Source organism: Dendrobates tinctorius, unplaced genomic scaffold (genome assembly GCF_039654945.1).
Source record: "Dendrobates tinctorius isolate UK_male_01 unplaced genomic scaffold, ASM3965494v1 ptg000070l, whole genome shotgun sequence".
In the NCBI taxonomy this organism is placed as follows: Eukaryota; Metazoa; Chordata; class Amphibia; order Anura; family Dendrobatidae; genus Dendrobates; species Dendrobates tinctorius.
The window spans coordinates 98,770,951-98,796,911 of record NW_027361738.1 but is presented as its reverse complement, the minus strand read 5'-3'; the positions used below and the strand labels follow the sequence as shown (position 1 = coordinate 98,796,911).

The 25,961-nt window shown below is 42.1% G+C and overlaps 1 protein-coding gene across 1 annotated transcript; it reads left to right on the top strand.

Annotated features, from left to right (window-relative positions):
• The first annotated feature begins 264 nt into the window (after positions 1 to 264).
• AQP1 (aquaporin 1 (Colton blood group)) lies at positions 265 to 25,961 on the top strand. Its single transcript, XM_073582201.1, has 4 exons — positions 265 to 800; positions 15,514 to 15,678; positions 22,825 to 22,905; positions 23,078 to 25,961. The coding sequence occupies exons 1-4, from the start codon at positions 405 to 407 to the stop codon at positions 23,252 to 23,254; spliced, it is 819 nt and encodes a 272-aa protein (XP_073438302.1). The 5' UTR covers positions 265 to 404; the 3' UTR covers positions 23,255 to 25,961.

Below are 25,961 nucleotides of genomic sequence, written 5' to 3'. Positions count from 1 at the left end.
GAATGTACTGTACAGTGAGGGCTCAGGGCAGTGAAGGCATGGGTTTTTTTTTTAGTTTTTTCTTTTTTTTTTTAAACTGAGAGAAAGACAGGAGGGAAAGAAGAATTGATGGAAAGTGCTGGGAGAACTTGGCAGCCGGCGGTGGCAGCTTTTTTTTTTCTTACAACGGCCTCTATGTAAATGTTCCTTCCTTCTTTTGTGGAACACCCCTTTCCTCCGACCCGGACCACCCAACCCCTATAAATAACACAACACTATAACTTTTCACTCACAATCCTTCTTCCACTTTCTAGGACGCAAACAAAAACTTTATCCATTAGAAATATTTTATTTATTTCTTTTTTTCATTCTGAAAAAAATTAAGTTTTTTTTTTTCTCCAATTGGATAAAAAAAATTTTAAAAAATGGCCGGCGAATTCAAGAAGAAAGCGTTCTGGAGGGCGGTGGTGGCCGAGTTCTTAGCGATGATTCTGTTCGTTTTCATTAGTATCGGCGCCGCTCTTGGGGTCAATTTTCCCATCCAAGACAAAACCAATGAAACCGCCGGCCGGACACAAGACATCGTGAAGGTGTCTCTAGCGTTTGGGTTGTCCATTGCCACCATGGCGCAGAGTGTGGGGCACATCAGTGGGGCCCACCTGAACCCCGCCGTGACCCTGGGCTGCCTCCTCAGCTGTCAGATCAGCATCCTAAAGGCCGTCCTGTACATTACTGCGCAGTGTCTGGGCGCCGTGGTCGCCACCGCCATCCTGTCCGGCATCACCAGCAACCTGGAGGGCAACACTCTGGGTCTGAATGGGGTAAGTTCACCGTCACCCCCCGAAATTCAGGAAACAATGTAAATGTCGTCATCACTTTATGTTATTATATTATAACTTGCATCGTAACGATTTATATGTAACATTTCTGTAGAACAACAGATCCAAGTGTACAGGAGCAACAGAGCTGACACTAAATGTTCAATAGGCCATCCTGATGGATTTACATAGGACTTCATGTGTTATCTACTACATAATATGTACTCAGAGAGGTATCACTGTGCTATCTATGGTGTTACATAGGACTGCAGGTGACATCTACTACATTATCTGTACTCAGAGAGTTATCACTGTGTTATCTGTGGTGTTACATAGGACTGCAGGTGACATCTACTACATTATCTGTACTTAGAGAGTTATCACTGTTATCTGTGGTGTTACGTAGGACTGCAGGCGACATCTACTACATTATCTGTACTCAGAGAGGTATCACTGTGTTATCTATGGTGTTACATAGGACTGCAGGTGACATCTACTACATTATCTGTACTCAGAGAGTTATCACTGTTATCTGTGGTGTTACGTAGGACTGCAGGCGACATCTACTACATTATCTGTACTCAGAGAGGTATCACTGTGTTATCTATGGTGTTACATAGGACTGCAGGTGACATCTACTACATTATCTGTACTCAGAGAGTTATCACTGTGTTATCTGTGGTGTTACACAGGACTGCAGGTGACATCTACTACATTATCTGTACTCAGAGAGTTATCACTGTGCTATCTGTGGTGTTACATAAGACTGCAGGTGACATCTACTACATTATCTGTACTCAGAGAGTTATCACTGTGCTATCTATGGTGTTACATAGGACTGCAGGTGACATCTACTACATTATCTGTACTCAGAGAGGTATCACTGTGCTATCTGTGGTGTTACATAGGACCGCAGGTGACATCTACTACATTATCTATACTCAGAGAGTTATCACTGTGTTATCTGTGGTGTTACATAGGACTGCAGGTGACATCAGTGGTACTTAGCAATCAATGACTGCTGCCGCCTCCCTGAGCCCCAGTGTCAGCTATCACTACTGTACAGAATTCAGGGATAACGTGAACTTTCTTTCTGTGGTCGGACTGTATTTTGTGCCCAGGAGAATCACGTCTGTTAGTAAAGGTGAGGATCCCGCTTTAGAGAGGTCGCCTTGCTGTGGCTGGTGGGTTCCCACGAATTGGCCCATAGGAGTATGCAGATTGCTGTTCATGTGCTCGGTGTCTGCAGACACTGCAGCATATACAGGGGCTGCTGCGCTCTCTATGTATACGGTAACAGCATCTTGCACCTGTTCACACTCGCTTCATTCTGTTTGGAGGTGCTGGTGTGTTTTTGTTTCTATGCATTTTCTGGTGTTACATAGGACTGCTGGTAACACACTGAACTATCTGTACTCTGGCAATCGCAGTGTGACTGTAAGACATTGTCTGCTGTACCAGAAGAAACACTGTGTCCATATAATCCGCTGCCTCCATTGGATGATTTCTGGACCCGTGCAGAAAACGTTCTCCATGGACGAAATTCGTAATCATAAGGATCAGATTCTCTGCAGAAAACTCTATTCACAAAACACCAGAGGATCCTGATGTCCGGAGAACAAATATCACAAAGCGATTCCTGCCTTCTCACTGGTATACTTGTTTACCTGCAGTCCCATGTAACAGCACAGATAACACAGTAATAACTCGCCGAGTACAGAAAATGTAGTAGATGTCACCTGCAGTCCTATGTAACACCACAGATAGCACAGTGATAACTCTCTGAGTACAGATAATGTAGTAGATGTCACCTGAAGTCCTATGTAACACCACAGATAACACAGTGACAACTCTCTGAGTATAGATAATGTAGTAGATATCACCTGCAGTCCCATGTAACACCACAGATAAACAGTGACATCTCTCTGAGTACAGATAATGTAGTAGATATCACCTGCAGTCCCATGTAACACCACAGATAACACAGTGACATCTCTCTGAGTACAGATAATGCAGTAGATGTCGCCTGCAGTCCTATGTAACACCACAGATGACACGTATGTATATTAGTCACGCGGATACACATGTCGCTGTGACTCTGTGCTCCGCGCTGACGCCTGTGTTCTCTGTTATCAGCCGCCCTCTCCCTGGTGCAGATTACACTTTGTGGTCAAGGCTGCGGCGCTCACATCGCACTTATTATTATTCCTGTCAGCTGCTCGGTTTGTGCCGTTCTCTAGGGAAGAATTTCAGGCTCTGCTCCGCTGCGGATGATTAGTGCAGCCATGGATTACATCTTCCATCCCTTTCTTAGGGTCCAATAATGACATAATTTACAGGGTGACAGCCTCTGGCTTGTATAGGGGCTATTCCTGATCTCTTTTTGGCTTGTGACTGTGCATCCCATATACAGCTGTGCCATTCAGGAGCCTAGAAAAGCTGGGTGACACCAGGGTGAATCCTAATTCCGGCCACGTTCCTTATTACCCAGCTTTCCCAACAATGAAACTGGTGACTGCAATCTAATGACTTTTACTTACTGGTGTGGAATTAGAAGTAGCAGAGCTGACATTGACACCTGCACCCTGCCATGCTGCTCATGTGTCGCCTATGGTGTTACATAGGACTGCAGGTGAACTGACTGCACTATCCATCCTTATTGAGATGTCCCAAAGCAATGCAGCCCCGTGCAGGTAGCACACTTAGCGCTGCTACATCTGCTACAATGTTTTGGTGTAGCAAAGTATGGTTTAGAAGTATGACATTGAGTTCAGATAACACAGTAAGATGTCACCTGCAGTCCTATGTAACACCACAAATAACACAGTGAGAACTCTCTGCGTTCAGATAATGCAGTAGATGTCATCTGCAGTCCTATGTCACACCACAAATAACACAGTGAGAACTCTCTGCGTTCAGATAATGCAGTAGATGTCATCTGCAGTCCTATGTCACACCACAAATAACACAGTGATAACTCTCTGCGTTCAGATAATGTAAATTAAAACAAAAAGGGTGATGAACTTAATAAATTCTATACTTAATAGAGCACTATAATGAAATATAATAAAATAAAATCCGAGTTGGAACACCCCTCAGAAACTATGGATGGCAGACCATCCGGTAGAGAGTGACTATACACACTGAATATGGGGGAAGAAAAACCGGCAAGGTGACAGGTGAAAATAAATAAAATATATGCAACAAAGTGTGGTTATAATTAAAATACCCTTTATTAAAATATGGGTATACACATAAAACAATTAAAAGAAAGACATACCAGGCATGTACACGGTGTCATAATATAATATGTTGTAGCATGAGGCTTGATATATAACCATGTAAAAATATAGAAACAAGCTCAATAATAAACAGGTAATAGTTGTATATTTTTATATGGACCCCAAAGATAAAATGGTGAAAAAAATGCAAAGAAAAAATATATATAGTGAAGTATAAAATATATATGAATGTTGTGTAAATAATAATATACAAATGAAGTGACACAACAATAGTCAATATAAAATAAAAATGGTGAAGACGCACATAATCTAACCAAAAGTGTGCAGAAGAAACCACACTGAATGTGTGGAAACCACAAAATAAAAATCAGGGGATGAACAACTACCTGGTGAGCTGTATAATGTGCCTGGTGACGCGCCCCGACGCGCGTTTCGGAATGAATTACCTTCGTCTTTTAATTGTTTTATGTGTATACCCATATTTTAATAAAGGGTATTTTAATTATAACCACACTTTGTTGCATATATTTTATTTATTTTCACCTGTCACCTTGCCGGTTTTTCTTCCCCCATGTTCAGATAATGTAGTAGATGTCACCTGCAGTCCTATGTAACACCACAGATAACGCAGTGATAACTCTCTGAGTACAGATAATGTAGTAGATGTCACCTGCAGTCCTATGTAATACCACAGATAACGCAGTGATAACTCTCTGAGTACAGATAATGTAGTAGATGTCACCTGCAGTCCTATGTAATACCACAGATAACAGTGATAACTCTGAGTACAGATAATGTAGTAGATGTCACCTGCAGTCCTATGTAACACCACAGATAACACAGTGATAACTCTGAGTACAGATAATGTAGTAGATGTCACCCGCAGTCCTATGTAACACCACAGATAACGCAGTGATAACTCTCTGAGTACAGATAATGTAGTATATGTCACCCGCAGTCCTATGTAATACCACAGATAACGCAGTGATAACTCTCTGAGTACAGATAACGTAGTAGATGTCACCTGCAGTCCTGTGTAACACCACAGATAACACAGTGATAACTCTCTGAGTACAGATAATGTAGTAGATGTCACCTGCAGTCCTATGTAACACCATAGATAACACAGTGATAACTCTCTGAGTACAGATAATGTAGTAGATGTCACCTGCAGTCCTATGTAACACCACAGATAACACAGTGATAACTCTCTGAGTACAGATAATGTAGTAGATGTCACCTGCAGTCCTATGTAACACCACAGATAACGCAGTGATAACTCTCTGAGTACAGATAATGTAGTAGATGTCACCTGCAGTCCTATGTAACACCACAGATAACACAGTGATAACTCTCTGAGTACAGATAATGTAGTAGATGTCACCTGCAGTCCTATGTAATACCACAGATAACGCAGTGATAACTCTCTGAGTACAGATAATGTAGTAGATGTCACCTGCAGTCCTATGTAATACCACAGATAACAGTGATAACTCTGAGTACAGATAATGTAGTAGATGTCACCTGCAGTCCTATGTAACACCACAGATAACACAGTGATAACTCTCTGAGTACAGATAATGTAGTAGATGTCACCTGCAGTCCTATGTAACACCACAGATAACGCAGTGATAACTCTCTGAGTACAGATAATGTAGTAGATGTCACCTGCAGTCCTATGTAATACCACAGATAACGCAGTGATAACTCTCTGAGTACAGATAATGTAGTAGATGTCACCTGCAGTCCTATGTAATACCACAGATAACAGTGATAACTCTGAGTACAGATAATGTAGTAGATGTCACCTGCAGTCCTATGTAACACCACAGATAACACAGTGATAACTCTCTGAGTACAGATAATGTAGTAGATGTCACCCGCAGTCCTATGTAATACCACAGATAACGCAGTGATAACTCTCTGAGTACAGATAACGTAGTAGATGTCACCTGCAGTCCTGTGTAACACCACAGATAACACAGTGATAACTCTCTGAGTACAGATAATGTAGTAGATGTCACCTGCAGTCCTATGTAACACCATATATAACACAGTGATAACTCTCTGAGTACAGATAATGTAGTAGATGTCACCTGCAGTCCTATGTAACACCATATATAACACAGTGATAACTCTCTGAGTACAGATAATGTAGTAGATGTCACCTGCAGTCCTATGTATCACCACTAAATGACACTGAGGGGCTGAATAAGCTTCCTGATCTCTTGATCCTCACAGCTGAGAGCTTGTTACATTGTATCAGTGCAGGGAATAGTAGATTATTTGGGAACCTGCATCTACCCAGTGTAAGACAACGGTTGGAAATAATCAGGCGATAACACTAGCATGGAGCAAATACCTACAAGAGACGTACAGGGACCCTCAGCTGCTCCTCACTCACTCCTGACAGTCATCCTAGGGAGTGCAGTACTTTTTTTTGGTGCCCCACTCAGCGATGGTTAACCCTGTCTTCCCTGGATGTCCCTTGTGATAGGCAGGTGGGATAATATATAGGTTAAAGGTAAGAGATGAAGTAAATAGACATAAAAAGATTGCCAAATAAAGTTGAAGTTAAATCTCCGTCAGGTGCTAGGAAGGTTATACACAGTACAAGATAGAAAGCAGGAAAGTCAAAGCGGAATCCTGTCCCTATGACAACTCCCAAGGGCAAAAAGGAGCGGAACCTCTCGTTTCCACTAACTCCATCATAGCACCCTGCATCCTTGGCATGGCCACTATCCACCAGGCCTCCTGATGAAGCGTGTGGACGGCGAAACGCAGCCTACCTCCATGACAAGTCCCTACTCTAGTACATGAGCATTTATACTATCTACGATTTTCTGCTTATGGTGGGTTTAGAATTCACCCCTGGCTTTATTATCATGTTACAGGCTGGGGGAAATGATTAGTGGAAGAGAGAGGCAGAATGGATCAGTTTGGGGTCCCGGCTCTTTTTCACCGTTTTGACTGGATATAACTGTAACAAACCCTCAGCTGTGGACCCTCTGTGGCTGATGTAAGTGGGATTGCAGCCATCATTGTCTGGCACTGACTCCTTGTATCGGTGGATCACTCTAGGGCCCATCTCTCTATAGAGGCCTACAGATGGGGGTCCGCCGAGCCCCGTAGACACAGCGCAGGGCTCATGGCCTGCAGGCTATGCCACTCCTATGTGATCGCAGGCGATCTTCCTCTGACCACTGGTTCCCATTTATTCACTGGGATTTTCTGTCCGGGTTGTCAGGGATTGCAGCAGTTTGTGCGCCCAGGCCTACTCGGCCGACCCAATGCTGGCCCGATTCCATTCCAACCCAGCGGAGAAGCAGATGTTGCCAAGTCTGCCGCAAACAAGTGGTTGGAATTCATTCCACGCGTCTGTCATCCACCACCCACGGGAGATCCATCGCCCACAACTGTTTCCTATTGTCCCATAGCATTGCGGCTGACGTGTGATGGAACAGTTTCCACATAGACCTGGCAGACGTTCCAGATGTTGTACTGGCGTTGTGGTTCGCGAAGGTGACACCGGCTGCCCATAATTACACAGGTCACATGGAGATCCCCGAGGGAAACCTTCAGTAAAGATACAAGAAGTACGTATGTCAAGTTAGAAGGAACTTTAGAACCTGACCAAGAAGCAGCTAATTGCAGACACTCATCTGGGGACCGACCGGTCCATCCTGACTTTTTGTATCTCATCAGCACAGGGTAAAAATTCTGCTATGATGTGTGGGTCTCTGTTGAGTCTCTGGGGTACAGACTCTTACAGACTTCTTAGAACTTCTCTTCTACTACTCGTCTGGTCACTAATTAAGCAACGTGATATCCGATAGAGCACCAGATTCCTGATAGGTGCTGATGAGGGGTAAGAAGATCAAACAGATTGGTCTCTAGATGAATGACATTAGCAGATCCTTTGGTCATATTCTTATGGTGGCCATGCAAAATTAATTAATGTTGGTCAGCCCGAGACTGGGAATTCCAATGCTCTGATTGGGGCTATGCCGACACTCCTTCAACAACAGATATTAGGGAAACAATTTGGAATATTGAATTTTAACACGTCCATTGTTTTACTGTCCTCAAGGTCAGGGTTCCGTGGCCGCCAGACAGGAGCCCAGCAGATCACCTCCTGCTTGCTGCTATGCCCAGCTCCTTGTTTGAGTAGCCAGCCTGGCACAACATGGTGTGTGGGTCATGCTGCAGCAATGTCATGCTATGCTGAAGACTAAAAAAAGGGGACCAGGGATGCAGACAGGTAGGAGGATGTGTGCTGTGCTCCTGTCCAGAGGCCACAAAGTACTGACCTGGTCAGTGAATCAAATTGCTGTCTCTAGCTCATTCAGCCAAAAGCTGTCACTCCTGATCACTTCATGCACATGCACACTCAACTAAGTGAGCATGCATTGTCCACTGAAGGGAAAAAGCTGCTGACCCCACAGACTTCTCCCTTTTCTGATCCCAGACTTCTCCCTTCTCTGACCCCACAGACTTCTCCCTCCTCTGACCCCACAGACTTCTTCCTCCTCTGACCCCACAGACTTCTTCCTCCTCTGACCCCACAGACTTCTTCCTCCTCTGACCCCACAGACTTCTCCCTCCTCTGACCCTACAGACTTCCCCCTCCTCTGACCCCACAGACTTCTCCCTCCTTTGACCCCAGATAATTCTCCCTCCTCTGACCCTACAGACTTCCCCCTCCTCTGACCCCACAGACTTCTCCCTCCTTTGACCCCAGATAATTCTCCCTCCTCTGACCCTACAGACTTCCCCCTCCTCTGACCCCACAGACTTCTCCCTCCTTTGACCCCAGATAATTCTCCCTCCTCTGACCCTACAGACTTCCCCCTCCTCTGACCCCACAGACTTCTTCCTCCTCTGACCCCACAGATAATTCTCCCTCCTCTGACCCTACAGACTTCCCCCTCCTCTGACCCCACAGACTTCTTCCTCCTTTGACCCCAGCTAATTCCCCCTCCTCTGACCCCACAGATAATTCCCCCTCCTCTGACCCCACAGACTTCCCCCTCCTCTGACCCCACATACTTCCCCCTCCTCTGACCCCACAGACTTCCCCCTCCTCTGACCCCACAGACTTCCCCCTCCTCTGACCCCACAGACTTCCCCCTCCTCTGACCCCACAGACTTCCCCCTCCTCTGACCCCACATACTTCCCCCTCCTCTGACCCCACAGACTTCCCCCTCCTCTGACCCCACATACTACTCCTTCCTTTGACTCTGCAGTCTCCTCCCTTGAGCAAAGGAAGGGGTATTTTATCATCTAAAATGTCCAATTCTTCCATCCTACTGACATCTGCTGTCAGGGAGAAGTTTTGTACGTTTTCAGAAACTCTGCAGAGCCTTCCTCCTCATAGACCCCCAACGTTAGTATATAAGTGAGGAGCTGCCCGGAGGGGAATAGCGCCCCCTTCTCTTAGAGGGTACGTTATTTCCAGGTCCTATATTCCTTTCGACTCTATGGTGAACCGTCATGGAGGAATGTGGCCTCATTTTTGGGGCCCCTTGTTCTCCACATATAGAGGCCCAGGCGATGTTTATGCTGCACTTACAGCTTTGGAAATTGCACAGGTGTTTTCTCTCATCCTGGAGGTCAGAGACAAATGTCAGGGATTTCACCATAACTGATAAGGCTCCTGAGGAGATATTGTAAGTCATGTGCCATGAGGATTTCTGAATCAGCTAAGAGTTTATTTTATTCCATTACAAGTGAGAAAAGTTATAATAAAACTAAACATATCCTCATAAAAAAACGTAAAAGAGAATTTATTTTTGCACCTGAGCTCTAAATATCTCCCAGACTCCTCTTGTGCTGCACGTACTCTCTGGAATGCTTTCCCTGCAACCATCAGGCTGATCCTCAGGTGCGCCTGTGATGGATAATTGTATTATAGCCATGAACACACACAGGCAGATCTAATGACCCACAACTCTTCACTCTTTGCCCTATATACATAGTGTATACTGTATAGACAATGCACAGTACAGCAGTGGTGATGAGATGAGCTGGCTTGGACTGGCGCCTTGGTGAAAATGGGTTTTATTGCCAGCACCATTTAGCAAAAGTGTTGTTTCCCTTTGCAAATAAAAGGAGATATTATATCAATTCATGAAAGGATTCTTTACTGTTAAAGCCAGGAAATTGCAATAGTAGAATGTGACGACCCCTTTAGGAAAGGTCAGATGTTTACTGTACCTACAGAAGCAGAATATACAGGAATACTGGTAATACCAATGACGAATGCAGAGCACAGATCTGCGGGTCCGGAGCGATGCACGAGCCACAATCTCATATGATCTGTTGTGTGCCCGAGTATTCCTGAGCACCAGGTAGTGGATATATATATATATACTGGGCGGTGGGATTATACTGCACCATATACAGTGCTGTAGCACAATATATTTGGCGCACTCTATGGCGGTATTTCTGGGCTGCTTATGGCGCTGTTATATGCATATAGAGAGCTAGGGGAGATAATGGAGCTTACAATAGTCATGGACTTGTTTTAGGAGGGTTTCTGGATCTGTAATACAGAAAGTGCACGTGACTGTGTGATGCAGAAGACACATTCATCTGACAGAAGTGACGAAACCTAAGTGACTGTCGACCGATGAACCGTCACCGGGAAAGAACGACATTCAAGTCTTCAGCCGCAGAGAAACTTTTCATCAACTGTTCCACAAAAGATTTATCTGAACTCTGTGTGTGAGGCTATACAACACTCCAATATCTATCTATCTATGATCTATTATCTATCAATTATCTATCTATTACCTATCTATTATCTGTTATCTATCTATCATCTATCTATTATCTATCTATCATCTATTTATTATCTATCTATCTAGCTATCATCTATCTATCTTTCTATCTATCTTTCTATCTACAGCTCTGGCAAAAATTAAGAGCCCACTGCACAGTTTTATAAAAATCAGCTTCACCTGAACCAAATCTAATTTAACGAAGGAAAGTATAAAAACCCTGCTGTGGTGTTCACAATCCTCCTGCAATAGGACAAGCTGGATGGCAAAACAAGTGCTAGTAATATCCCAAAAGTAATAGCAATGAAAAAATAACTTTTAACCATGCCAAAGGAGTTGAAAAGAAATGTCTTGAGTGAGTAAAAGAAGGGCTCAGTTCTGGCGTTACTAGCAGAGGGATACAGTGAGCGTCATGATGCCTCCATCCTTAAAATTTCTAAGATGGCAGTCCATTACAACAAGGTCAAGCAGCAGACATTGGGGACAACAAAGCTACAGACCGGCAGAGGGCGAAAACGACTCTCCACTGACAGGGATGACCGTCATCTTATTCAAGTGTCACTTAGCAACTGCAGGATGACATCAAGTGACCTACAAAAGGAATGGCAAATGGCAGCTGGGGTGTAGTGCACGGCAAGAACAGTCCGTAACAGGCTCCTAGAGGCAGAGCTCAAGTCATGTAAAGCTAGAAAAAAGCCTTTCATCAATGAGAAGCAAAGGAGAGCCAGACTGAAGTTTGCCAAAGACCATAAGGATTGACGCTAGAGGACTGGAGTAAGGTAATCTTCACTGATGAGTCTAATTGTCAGCTTTGCCCAACACCTGGTCGTCTAATGGTTAGACGGAGACCAGGAGAGGTGTACAAGCCACAGTGTCTTGTACCCACTGTGAAATTTGGTGGAGGATCGGTGATGATCTGGGGATGCTTCAGCAAGGCTGGAGTTGGGCAGGTTACTCTTTGTGAAGGACGTATGAATCAAGCCGCATACAAGGTTATCCTGGAAAACAGCTGATTCCTTCTGCTCAGGCAATGTTCCCCAACTCTGAGGACAATGCGCCATGCCACACAGCTAGGTCAGTCAATGTGTGGATGAAGGACCACCACATCACATCCCTGTCATGGCCGCCCAATCTCCAGACCTGAACCCCACTGAGAACCTCCGGAATGTAATGAAGAGGAAGATGGAGAGTCACAAGCCATCAGACAAAGAAGAACTGCTGACATGTGTGTACCAGGAGCATAAGGTCACCCAAAAGCCGTGTGAGAGTCTGGAGGAAAGCAGCCAAGACGCAGGAAAGCTGGGGTTAACAATCATGGGGATCCCACAGAATATTGATCTCTGAACTCTTCCTGAGGTAAAACATTAGTATTGCTGTTTCTACATGATTATGAACTTGTTTTCTTAGCATTATTTGTGGTCTGCATTTTTTTTTGTTATTTTGACCATTTCTCATTTTCTGAAAATACAAAATTTATTGTTTGGAAATTCGGAGACATGTTGTCAGATGTTTATAGACTAAAAGAACAATTTACCTTTTACTCAAAAACATAAAGAGGAGAATCAGACAATCTGAACATTCTGCAGGGGTCTCTGAATTTTGCCAGAGCTGTATTCTCTATCTTTCCCTCCATCCATAGATACATTGTTGTTTTGTGCTCCTGTTACCTTTTGTTACACTGGATAAAGTTCAGGACCCTGGAATCTCTGCAGTCAGATTTTGGCTGAGTGTTTGATGCGTGAATGGCCATTAATGTGCTTAATCTGTCATATGTGTGATCAATGGCGGACAGAATACCTATAGCCGGCGACGCTTTGTGAAGGTTAGCGGAGGAATGTAGAGCGAGGCTGCCATGAATAGAGGCCTTTAGTCCGAGCTTTTCTGCAGCCTCTCGCTGTGCCGGGACGTTGGCCATAGAGTGTATGCGCGGTGATCACGCCCGCCCTGGTGATGAAAGAGTGGCTTATCCGGATTCTGTCCTCGTGTTCCATATAAACAACAGGAGCGATGGCTCTAAATAAAAAACCCCTCCCTGGTGAAATCATGAGATCCTCATTTAATGCCCAAAACCCCCATTGGATGTAAATGTGCGTTACCATCTCGGGGGCGAAAAATTCACTCGGAATTAAGAAAAAAATTCTATTCAAAGAAGCACAACAGTAAAAATACCTAAACGTGGCGCTAAGCATTTTGATGCAGTCGCTATGGCGTCCTCGCTCGCTTACACAGGAGGGGACGGACATTCCTAACTTTACGGGGAGATTTTCCAGTGTTATTGTGATACTTCGCGTCGTGCCGCTGAATCGTGCACAAAGTAAAAAAAAGTATATAAAAGGCTGATTATTAATGAGCTGGTTACAGGCCGATCACATAATGGACGCCATGGTGATGGAATTCTGCAGAGTTATCCAACTGCCCCATAAATGATGTGTAATGTCCGAGACACCCTCATGTGTCTGCAGCACCGTGGTCCCCAGAGATGGGAGCGTCAGCGGTGAATACCGGCCACGGGCTTGTAGGCAATGTGTCTCAGATTACAGAGATGGCGCTTATACGAGGATCTAATGATTATTGAAAACTAAGAATCGAAGATGATGATGTAAAGTGTAGTGGAAAATAATGGCACCATATAAGCAAGAAAAATACATAGAAACATGAAGAGAGCAGGATGCCGAGCGCGCGTCGGGGTGACGAGGATCCCGAGTAAAGGAATTATACTGGCCGCAGATTACACTACATGGAAGCTCAAAAATAAACTTCACCAACTGTATTTACCTAAGTATTTACTTACTTCTATAGCGCCATGATATTCTGTTGCGCTGTACAGACATCAGCATCACTGTCCCCAATGGGACTCATAATCTAAATCCCTAAGAGAATGTCTTTGGAGCATGGTATGAAACCTTGAGCCACCGTGATGCACCACCTTTTGCTGTTGTTACTGTTGCAGTCTTTTGGGGTTTGTCTCTTCCAACTTTGCACATCTAAAGATAACATTTTTCTCTGTTCTTCTTTGCACACGTGCTCTCGCTCAGTGAGATTGGATGGCGATGTCTGTGATCAGCAATTTTCACGTTTTGTCACAGATTCACAATAATGGGATTTGGGTCTGGACTGTGACTGGGCCGTTCACACATAGAAATATGCTCTGATGAAAACACTCCGCTGTAGCTCTGTCAGAATGTTTGGGGTCGGTGTCCTGCTGGAAGGTGAACCTATTCCCCAGTCTGAAATCTCTTGCAGCTTCAAACAGGTTTTCCTCCAGGATTGCTCTGCATGTAGCTGCATCCATCTTCCTATCATCTCTGACTAGCTTCCCTGCCCCTGCTGAAGAAAAGCCTCCCCACAGCAGGATACTGCCACCACCATGTGTGACGGTGGGGATGATGTTTTCTGAGTGATGTGCAGTGTTAGTTTTCCACAATAAATGGCATTTTGCATTTAGTCCAAAAAGTTCTCCTTTGGTCTCATCTGACCAGATTACCTTCTTGTTCACTTTTTCCCCTTCATGGATTTTGCAAACAGCAAAGGGGACTTCTTATGGCTTTCTTCTTGCCACTCTTCCATAAAGGCCAGATTTGTGGAGTATACGACTTAGGCCACATTCATGCAATCAGTATATGGTCAGTATTTTACATCAGTATTTGTAGGCCAAAACCAAGAGTGGGTAAAGAAAGCAGAAATTTCGCTCATGTTTCTATTACAGTTCTCCTCTCATCATTCCACTTCTGATTGTAGCTTATAAATACTGATGTAAAATACTGACCAAATGCTGAACATGACTTAATAATTATCCTCTGGACAAATTCTCCCCCTGAGCTGTGGATCTCTGCAGCTACCTCCAGTGACCATGGGTCTCTTGGATGCTTCTCTAATTAGTGCTCTCCTTGCTTGGGATGTCAGGTTAGATGGACGGCCATGTCTTGGTAGGTTTACAGTTGTGCCATACTCCTTCCATTTTTGGATGATGATTGAACAGTGCTCCGTGTTCAGGTTATTGGAATAATTTTTTATAACCTAACCCTGCTTTCATCTTCTCCACAACTTTATCCCTGACCTGTCTGATGGGCTCCTTGGTTTTCATGATGTAGTTTGATCTCTAATGTTCTCACACAAACCTCTGAGGCCTTCCCAGATCAGCTGTAGTTACACTGAAGAAATCACACCCAGGAGGAATCAATATACTAATTATGTGACCTCTGGGGGACGAATGGTCACTCGGGTTTTTATTTAGGAGAATCAGTCTACAGGGGGCTGAATACAAATGCAAATCGCAATTATCAGATTTTTATTTTTACAATAATTATAAAACCCTGTATCATTTCCTATCTATCTATTATCTATCAATTATCTATTACTATGTACAGTATTATCTATTATCTATATATCAAGCTATCTATCTATCTATCTATCTATCTATCTATTATCTATCTAAATAGTAAATAGTGCAAGACGTCTTAGGATGAAAACATATATCACATTCAGAAAAATGTTAACATATGGTCAAATAGCATGAAATAAAGATGTCGTAAATCTCTGATGGAACGACTGCTCGCGGAGCCAAAGTCAACAATTGTGATACTCCCTGTTGTATCTAACCTGTGCGGTGCAGTCTCAGATGAAAAACCAGCAAGATACATTTCCAATATGTAATACAATTAAATTTGTCTTTACCATCTTGTGTTTTTCAGCTAAGTGATGGAGTGACAGCAGGACAAGGTCTAGGGGTCGAGATCATGGTAACATTCCAGTTGGTGTTGTGTGTAGTTGCTGTCACAGACAGAAGAAGACACGATATTTCAGGATCCGTTCCTCTGGCGATAGGACTTTCTGTTGCTCTAGGACATCTAATTGCGGTAAGAAAATGCAAGGTCCAGCTATAAACAGAGAAGGCAGCAGTACGAGTGTATACGATAAACAGAACGAATACTGCCCCCTATGTACAGTACAAGAATATAACTACTATAATACTGCCCCCTATGTACAAGAATATAACTACTATAATACTGCCCCTATGTACAAGAATATAACTACTATAATACTGCCCCCTATGTACAACAATATAACTGCTATAATACTGCCCCTATGTACAAGAATATAACTACTATAATACTGCCCCCTATGTACAAGAATATAACTGCTATAATACTGCCCCTATGTACAAGAATATAACTGCTATAATACTGCCCCTATGTACAAGAATATAACTACTATAATACTGCCCCCTATGTACAAGAATATAACTACTACCATCTGACTGGGATGATTTAGCGAATCCTGCTTTGAGCAGGGGGTTGGACCAGATGGCCCAGGAGGTCCCTTCCAACTCTACCATTCTATGATTCTATGATTCTATGAATATAACTACTATGATACTATAATACTGCCCCTATGTACAAGAGTATAACTACTATAATACTGCCCCTATGTACAAGAATATAACTACTATAATACTGCCCCTAAGTACTAGAATATAACTGCTATAATACTGCCCCTATGTACAAGAATATAACTGCTATAATACTGCCCCTATGTACAAGAATATAACTACTATAATACTGCCCCTATGTACAAGAATGTAACTACTATAATACTGCTCCCTATGTACAAGAATATAACTACTATAATACTGCCCCTATGTACAAGAATATAACTACTATAATACTGCTCCTATGTACAAGAATATAACTACTATAATACTGCCCCTATGTACAAGAATATAACTACTATAATACTGCCCCTATGTATGAGAATATAACTAATATAATACAGCCCCTATGTACAAGAATATAACTACTATAATACTGCTTCTATATACAAGAATATAACTACTATAATACTGCTCCTATATACAAGAGTATAACTACTATAATACTGCCCCTATGTATGAGAATATAACTACTATAATACTGCCCCTATGTATGAGAATATAACTACTATAATACTGCTCCTATATACAAGAATATAACTACTATAATACTGCCCCAATGTACAAGAATATTGTGGCAAACAGTGGACCGCTGTCGCCAAATTGTGACAGACAGCGGACCCTGTGCCAGCAATAGGTCACAATCCCACCACCGACACGGGTTTGTCAGCGGACGGAGGGACGTGACGCACTGCCGGCACACGGTTATCACAGGCACAGTGGGGCTTATCTTAGTTATTCCACCACTGGCACCATGTGACAAAAACACAGCAAGCTAATCTTGCTCTAACAATTTATTGCAGGGGGTATTTTGGATGCCCCACCACTGCTAACAACCTTCCAAGAACTGCGGAGATTTATGTATATCCGTTTCTCAGTTCCACTTTGGAACTCGCAGCTCTCCGGCGCCCCCTTACCCTCAAGTCAATCAGGGAACTGCACCTAGGATAATTAGTCGCCGGACGGGCTGCTTGTTGTGCACGGGCAACTAGACTACTGCAGTAAGGGAATTATCAATGCTGTGGCCTCAACCACTCATTCAGCAATATAAGACCCTTCTGTACTGCCAGCTAGCCTCACCAGCTATGCACACCACGCTGCCACCAGCCACGCTTTACTTAATCAAAGAGTTAATTAAGAGGGTCCGCGGCAAACCCCTGAAATTAGTAGCAATTATCTAAAAAAGGCGCATAGTCCATTTCCTAGAGCATGGAGACAGAGCTAATAGATTTTATCATTTATTCCCAAAAGAATGCGGGCAGTGATTACACAGATAAAAGTTGCTATAAAGTTGAGACATTACATATGTATAAATACAAATATAAAACAAAGTGGATGAAAGAACAGAAAGCAACACTCACATGTGCATAGTTGGTATTAGGCAGACCATGTGGCTGGGGGAGGGGCACTTAACCAAACATCCCCACTCATCGGCATGTCTCTCTGGCAGGAGGACTCCAGCTGAACTGACTGGAATTTGGTAGGAAATACCTATAGCCTAGGGTCTGTGACCTCACGAAATGGGTGGTCTGGTGAGGTCCAACCCCCCTTCTCTCTCAGTTATAACTTAACTAAAAAAGTTATGATAACCATATCTTAATGGGGGAAGCTCGTATGAACTCACCAAGGGTATCATGTTTCCCAGTGTAACGAACCCAACAAGAAAACATCAAGAATTCACTAGATAGGACACTCCATTTGGGAGCAATCCATATCTCAATTTCTGGAAGTCCGAGAATCGTGAAACTTAGGGGTTTAGAAAGCTGGCTTCGTGCCCTTTGCAGAAATGTGAGTTTCATATCTCTGTCACAAGTGAAGTGCACGCTAGGCTTCTTTTAATATTTCCTATACCTGTATTCAAGCTTCATGGTTTCAGAACAAAGCAATGCTTTCCCTTGCAGGGGGGAAGGCTGCGAAAGGAAATGGACGGTTTCATGTTGCCAGCAAGCACAGAGCTGATAAGGAGGGGGGTTGCAGCCATGGAAATGCCGATGGGTTGTCCCGCCGGGGCGAACCCGCTGAGGTGCGCATGGCCGATTACCAAGAGGTAATGCCTCCATAGCGCCCTCTAAAAGGGGAGGTGTAATGTAAAATGTCTATAAAGTATGATGTTTCTAGAACCTTCTTGAAATCTCCCATTTCACACTACTGAGGACATTGTCCACTGTCAGGTGGCAGCACTTCCCCCCTCCCTTACAGCCCCCTCCTTTTTCCCCCCTTAGCAGCTGTGTGTGTGCTTTCTGCTGGCATCTGAAACCTGATACTGGGCATTTCCTCTAGAAGCACAGCTAGGGGGAAAAGATCTCTTTGTTCTGGCCGAGGCTGGATGCCAGTATATGGGAGGTATTAAAACAAGTTATGTTGCAAAAACCATACAACTCAGAGATATAATAGCCATATCACTGCGTAGGCAACGAAAGCAGCTTACCAATCTCTAATTTACATAATCCTAATCCCTCCAGAAACTGAGATATGTATTACTCCCAAACGGAGTGTCCTTAAGTATGGCATGCTTGGTGTCTTCGGATTCTATTCAGTAAATCACAAACAATGATGCCCTATGTGTGTTGGTACAGGCTTTTCTTGTTTAGATATAGTTATTCTAAGTTTTGTAGCCAAATCCTAACTTGGAGAGAGGGAGGTTGGACCTCTCCAGACCGCCCATTTCGTGAGGTTACAGACCCTAGGCTATAGGTATTCCCTACCAAAATCCAGTCAGTTCAGCTGGAGTCCTCCTGCCAGAGAGACGTGCCGATGAGTGGGGACGTTTGGTTAAGCGCCCCTCCCCCAGCCACATGGTCTGCCTAATACCAACTACGCACATGTGAGTGTTACTTTCTGTTCTTTCATCCACGTTGTTTTATATTTGTATTTGTACATATGTAATGTCTCAACTTTATAGCAACTTTTATCTATGTAATTACTGCCCACATTTTGGGAATAAATGATAAAAAATCTATTAGCTCTGTCTCCATGCTCTAAGAAACGAACTATGCGCCTTTTTTAGATAATCGCTACTAATTTGGGGTTTGTCATGGACCCTCTTAATTAACTCTTTGATTAAGTAGTGGAGAAAGAGAAAAAGCAGGATGACGCTCACCGTTCATGTGAATCAAATCACTTTATTTCACATACACAAGGTATCGGCATAGGCACGGGAGCAATGTGCTGGAAGACGGAGAGTCTTCCAGCACATTGCTCCCTTGCCTATGCCGCTTTTTCTCTTTCTCCACAACAAAATGTTCTGTTTTTTACAATATGGGAGCACCCGTTCCAAATGGGATTAAGGTGTTTTTTATTAATGTGAAAAATTTATGTGCAGACATTCAGGGTATTTTTCCACACAACGGTGCCGGATATCTATTTTCTCTTTGATTAAGTAAAGCGTGGCTGGTGGCAGCGTGGTGTGCACGGCGGGCTAGGCTAGCTGGCAGTACGGATGGGTCTTACATGCTGAATGAGGTAGTGTGGCCAAAGCATTGATAATTCCCTTACTGCAGTAGTCTAGTGGCCTGTGCACAACAAGGAGCCCGTCCGGCGACTAATTATCCTAGGTGCAGTTCCCTGACTGACCTGAGGGTAAGGGGGGCGCCGGAGAGCTGCGAGTTCCAAAGTGGAACTGAGAAAGTGGGAAATACATAAATCCCCGCAGTTCTTGGAAGGTTGTTAGAAGTGGTGGGGCATCCAAAATACCCCCCTGCGATAAATTGTTAGAGCAAGATTAGCTTGCTGTATTTTTTACACGTGGTGCCGGTGGTGGGATAACTAAAATAAGCCCCCACTGTGCCTGTGACAGCCGTGTGCCGGCTGTGCGTCACGTCCATCTGTCCGCTGACAAACCTATGTCGGTGGTGGGATCGTGACGTTTTGGTGGCACCGGCCGCACCGTTCGTCACAATTTGGTGGCAACGACGTGCCTCCTGCTTGCGTTCATCACAGTTCTAGAAACATCATACTTTACTTTAACATACAGATCTTACAGACATTTTACATTACAAATATAACTACTATAATACTGCTCCCTATGTACAAGAATATAACTACTATAATACTGCTCCCTATGTACAAGACTATAACTACTATAATACTGCTCCTATGTACAAGAATATAACTACTATAATACTGCCCCCTATGTACAAGAATATATCTACTATAATACTGCCCCCTATGTACAAGAATATAACTACTATAATACTGCCCCCTATGTACAAGAATATAACTACTATAATACTGCTCCCTATGTACAAGACTATAACTACTATAATACTGCCCCCTATGTACAAGAATATATCTACTATAATACTGCCCCCTATGTACAAGAATATATCTACTATAATACTGCCCCCTATGTACAAGAATATAACTACTATAATACTGCCCCCTATGTACAAGAATATATCTACTATAATACTGCCCCCTATGTACAAGAATATAACTACTATAATACTGCTCCCTATGTACAAGAATATAACTACTATAATACTGCTCCCTATGTACAAGACTATAACTACTATAATACTGCTCCTATTTACAAGAATATAACTACTATAATACTGCCCCCTATGTACAAGAATTTATCTACTATAATACTGCCCCCTATGTACAAGAATATAACTACTATAATACTGCCCCCTATGTACAAGAATATAACTACTATAATACTTCTCCTATATACAAGAATATAACTACTATATTACTGCCCCCTATGTACAAGAATATAACTACTATATTACTGCCCCCTATGTACAAGAATATAACTACTATAATACTGCCCCCTATGTACAAGAATATAACTACTATAATACTGCCCCTATGTACAAGAATATAACTACTATAATACTGCCCCCATGTGCAAGAATATAACTACTATAATACTGCCCCTATGTACAAGAATATAACTACTATAATACTGCCCCTATTTACAAGAATATAACTACTATAATACTGCTCCCTATGTACAAGAATATAAATACTATAATACTGCCCCTATTTACAAGAATATAACTACTATAATACTGCTCCCTATGTACAAGAATATAAATACTATAATACTGATCCCTATGTACAAGAATATAACTACTATAATACTGCCCCCTATATACAAGAATATAACTACTATAATACTGCTCCCTATGTACAAGAATATAACTACTATAATACTGCCCCCTATATACAAGAATATAACTACTATAATACTGCTCCCTATGTACAAGAATTTAAATACTATAATACTGATCCCTATGTACAAGAATATAGCTACTATAATACTGCTCCTGTGTACAAGAATATAACTACTATAATACTGTCCCTATATACAAGAATATAACTACTCTACTACTGCTCCCTATGTACAAGAATATAACTACTATAATACTGTCCCTATGTACAAGAATATAACTACTATAATACTGCTCCCTATGTACAAGAATATAACTACTATAATACTGCTCCGTATGTACATGAATACAACTGCTATAATACTGCCCCTATGTACAAGAATATAACTACTATAATACTGCCCCTTATGTACAATAATATAACTACTATAATACTGTCCCCTATATACAAGAATATAACTACTATAATACTGCCCCTATGTACAAGAATATAACTACTATACTACTGCTCCCTATGTACAAGAATATAACTACTATAATACTGCTCCTATGTACAAGAATATAACTACTATAATACTGCCCCTTATGTACAATAATATAACTACTATAATACTGTCCCCTATATACAAGAATATAACTACTATAATACTGCCCCTATGTACAAGAATATAACTACTATAATACTGCTCCCTATGTACAAGAATATAACTACTATAATACTGCTCCTATGTACAAGAATATAGCTACTATAATACTGCCCCTTATGTACAATAATATAACTACTATAATACTGTCCCCTATATACAAGAATATAACTACTCTACTACTGCTCCCTATGTACAAGAATATAACTACTATAATACTGCCCCCTATGTACAAGAATATAACTACTATAATACTGCCCCTATGTACAAGAATATAACTACTATAATACTGCCCCTATATACAAGAATATAACTACTATAATACTGCCCCCTATGTACAAGAATATAACTACTATAATACTGCCCCTATGTACAAGAATATAAGTACTATAATACTGCCCCCTATGTACAAGAATATAACTACTATAATACTGCCCCCTATGTACAAGAATAAAACTACTATAATACTGCCCCCTATATACAAGAATATAACTACTATAATACTGCCCCCTATATACAAGAATATAACTACTATAATACTGCTCCTATGTACAAGAATATAACTACTATAATACTGCCCCCTATATACAAGACTATAACTACTATAATACTGCCCCTATGTAGATATATCACTGTGAGTGATGTAAGTTGATCACTGACTCGGTGCAGATATGTGATCAGACTCATGGACTATAACTGGTTTGTGTTTTCACATACATGGCGCCTCGATGAGGCACACACTACGCAGTTGGCAGCGGTTTTCCCCTGTGGATCCAGTGTGCGGTGTAATATTCTTGATTCCTTTTTTTTCAGATCGATTACACTGGATGCGGAATGAACCCTGCAAGGTCTTTCGGTTCTGCGGTAATCGCTAAAAACTTCCAGCATCACTGGGTAAGACTCCACCTGCGCTCCCGATATCTGTGACCTTGGCTGCCCTACAACAACAGATGAGACAACTGCTTAAGTAGCAATCGCCTAATACCTTCACGTTTAGCCTTCTCTCACATGTAAATAATATTCTCAACATAAAGTCAACTAAACTTTTCACTTTTTCTCTCCCCAGATATTTTGGGTTGGACCAATGATCGGAGGAGCAGCCGCCGCCATCATCTATGACTTCATCTTAGCGCCACGGACCAGCGACCTAACGGACCGCCTAAAAGTGTGGACCAATGGACAGGTGGAGGAGTACGAGCTGGACGGGGACGACAACGCCCGCATGGAGATGAAACCAAAATAAAGAAAAGTAAAAAAAAGGATATAAAAAACTTCAGGAGACGTCAGTATTATGGACTCAATTGTACAAAAAAAAGACAAAAATATTCCAAAATGAGTTTTGTTATTTGCAGTTTGTTTTTCTTTTTTGTGCTTCTTTTTTGCCTTGTGCGGTGTATGTCCTTACCCCAAGAACACATACAAGACGTACTGTAAGATTTTATGCTTCTCCTAGGCGATTGCATGCTCCGTTACATATGGCTGACGCTGCAGTACCAATAGAGGCCACTAATCTGCGGTGAGGGTGGGAGGAAACAGAGCATTATTTTTGGGTTATAAGTCATAAAGAGACACTTATATAGATATTTGCTCAATCATTAGCTATATTAGGAGGTGGGAATCTGATATTACTTGATTTAACGGAATCACTGTTTAAAAACATGACACAACAGCGCCCCCTCTGAGGGAAATGGTCAAAAAGGGTATTGCACATAAAAAAATAAAAACGATCTTCATTTAAGTCATAAGATAGGAAAACGAGCTGATCCTATGTATCTGTAGAGCCAGCAAACGAAAAAACAGACAATTTTTTACTGGGGTTTTATTTCATTAAATTGTGTTTTTTTTATATATATTAATTGTCTTTTTTTTATATATTTTTGGCAATTTTTTTTTTATTTTTCACATCATGATCTGTATTAAAAAATTTAAAATCTTGCAAATTTTAGAGGGATCACTGGGGCCAATCTAGACTCAAACTTCATGTTCTTTTTGGAAATTCACGTGTGTATTAGCATCAATAGCCTGACGAAGACCTTATCTTTATCATTGAAGCATCTTATGAGAGTGTGCAAACGGAATTGTGAACAAAGGAGGAGGAGGTGAGCTGTGACTTCACATATTGTGAGTGGTGTGTCCTGTGTTGTCTACTGTATATAGAGGTGTTATCAATCATTGAACAGGAGGAGGAGGTGAGCTGTGACATCCCCTATTGTGAATCATAGATCCTGTGATATTATCTGTACATAAAGGTGTTATCAGTAATTGTACAGGAGGAGGAGGTGAGCTGTGACATCACCCATTGTGAACCCGATGTTATCTACTGTATATAGAGGTGTTATCACTTATTGTACAGGAGAAGGAGGTGAGCTGTGACATCACCTATTGTGAATGGTGGATCCTGTGTTATCTACTGTAAATAGAGTTGTTATCAGTCATTATATACAGGAGGAGGAGGTGAGTTGTGACATCACCTATTGTGAATGGTGGATCCTGTGTTATCTACTGTATATAGAGGTGTTATCAGTCATTTTACAGGAGGGGAGGTGAGCTGTGACATCACTTATGAATGTTGGATGTTGTGTTATCTACTGTATATAGTAGAGTTATCAGTCATTGTACAGGAGAAAGAGGTGAGCTGTGACATCACCTATGTTGAATGGTGGATCCTGTGTTATCTACTATATATAGAGGTGTCATCACTCTTTGTATAGGAGGAGGAGGTGAGCTGTGACATCACCTTTTCTGATCTAAGGATCCTGTGTCATCAACTGTATATAGAGGTGTTTTCAGCTATTGTACTGAGCTGTGAGGTGAGGTGAGGTGAGCTGTGACATCACCTATCATGAATGGAGGATCCTGTGTTATCTACTGTATACACAGTAGAACTGTTATCACTCATTGTACAGGAGGAGGTGAGCTGTGACATCACCTATTGTGGATAGTGGATCCTGTGTTATCTACTGTATATAGAGGTGTTATCCGTCATTGTACAGGAGTAGGGGGAAGTGAGCTGTGACATCACCTATCGTGAATGGAGGATCCTGTGTTATCTACTGTATACAGAGGTGTTATCAGTCATTGTGCAGGAGGAGGAGGAGGAGGTGAGCTGTGACATCAGCTATTGTGGTCTATCTTGTGTTATTATCTGTACATACAGGTGTCATTGTAATCCTGTCTGTGCTGATAATGAGACTTTTGAAAAGCTACTTTGGCAAGAATAGGAACTATGGATCTAAAATAAGCCCTAGTGACCAGTGTGAAAACTGCAAGACTCTTTTTTTATACAGATTACGGTATTTAAAAAAAAATGTATTGAACACAAAATCCCGATTGACAGAATAGGTCGCGCTCTGATGATAGGTTCTCAGTAATGGCAGCCAGCTGCATCCTATATTTTGAATGCGGCTTTGGTTGTGACTGGAGTAAATTACATTTTTTGTTCATTTTACTTGAATTTTTGCACAAAAGTGAAGTTAAGAGATAAGGATGGACCGATGCAGAATGGGAGAGGCAATGAGGGTGACGTCTCTGGATATGGGCAGGATAAGAAAAATCAGGAAGTATAAAAAAAATTGTACATTTTCTTATAAATTTACTGGAAAAAAAACCACATAGATACAATATATATAGAAACCTAACAACATAAATTAATGCATCTGACCTGTTTCTAGACTAATCACAGGGTGATCCTCCCGCTGCAGATACAACACGTAGGACTTTCCTGCTTTCCATTAGTTGTTATTTTCCTGGTGTGAATATGGTCATAAACTTCTCAGGATGAGGCTGCAGTTCTCATACGGTCGCTGCTCAGAGCCAGCGGTCAGGATCTAGTAGGACTGATTGCTATAGGATGGTTCTCCTGATTAGCTGCCATGTTCTATCATTATCCCTCTCGTCTTTGAAAATATATTGGGGATGATTTCTAAATAAAATAAGCTTTTACTAACAGA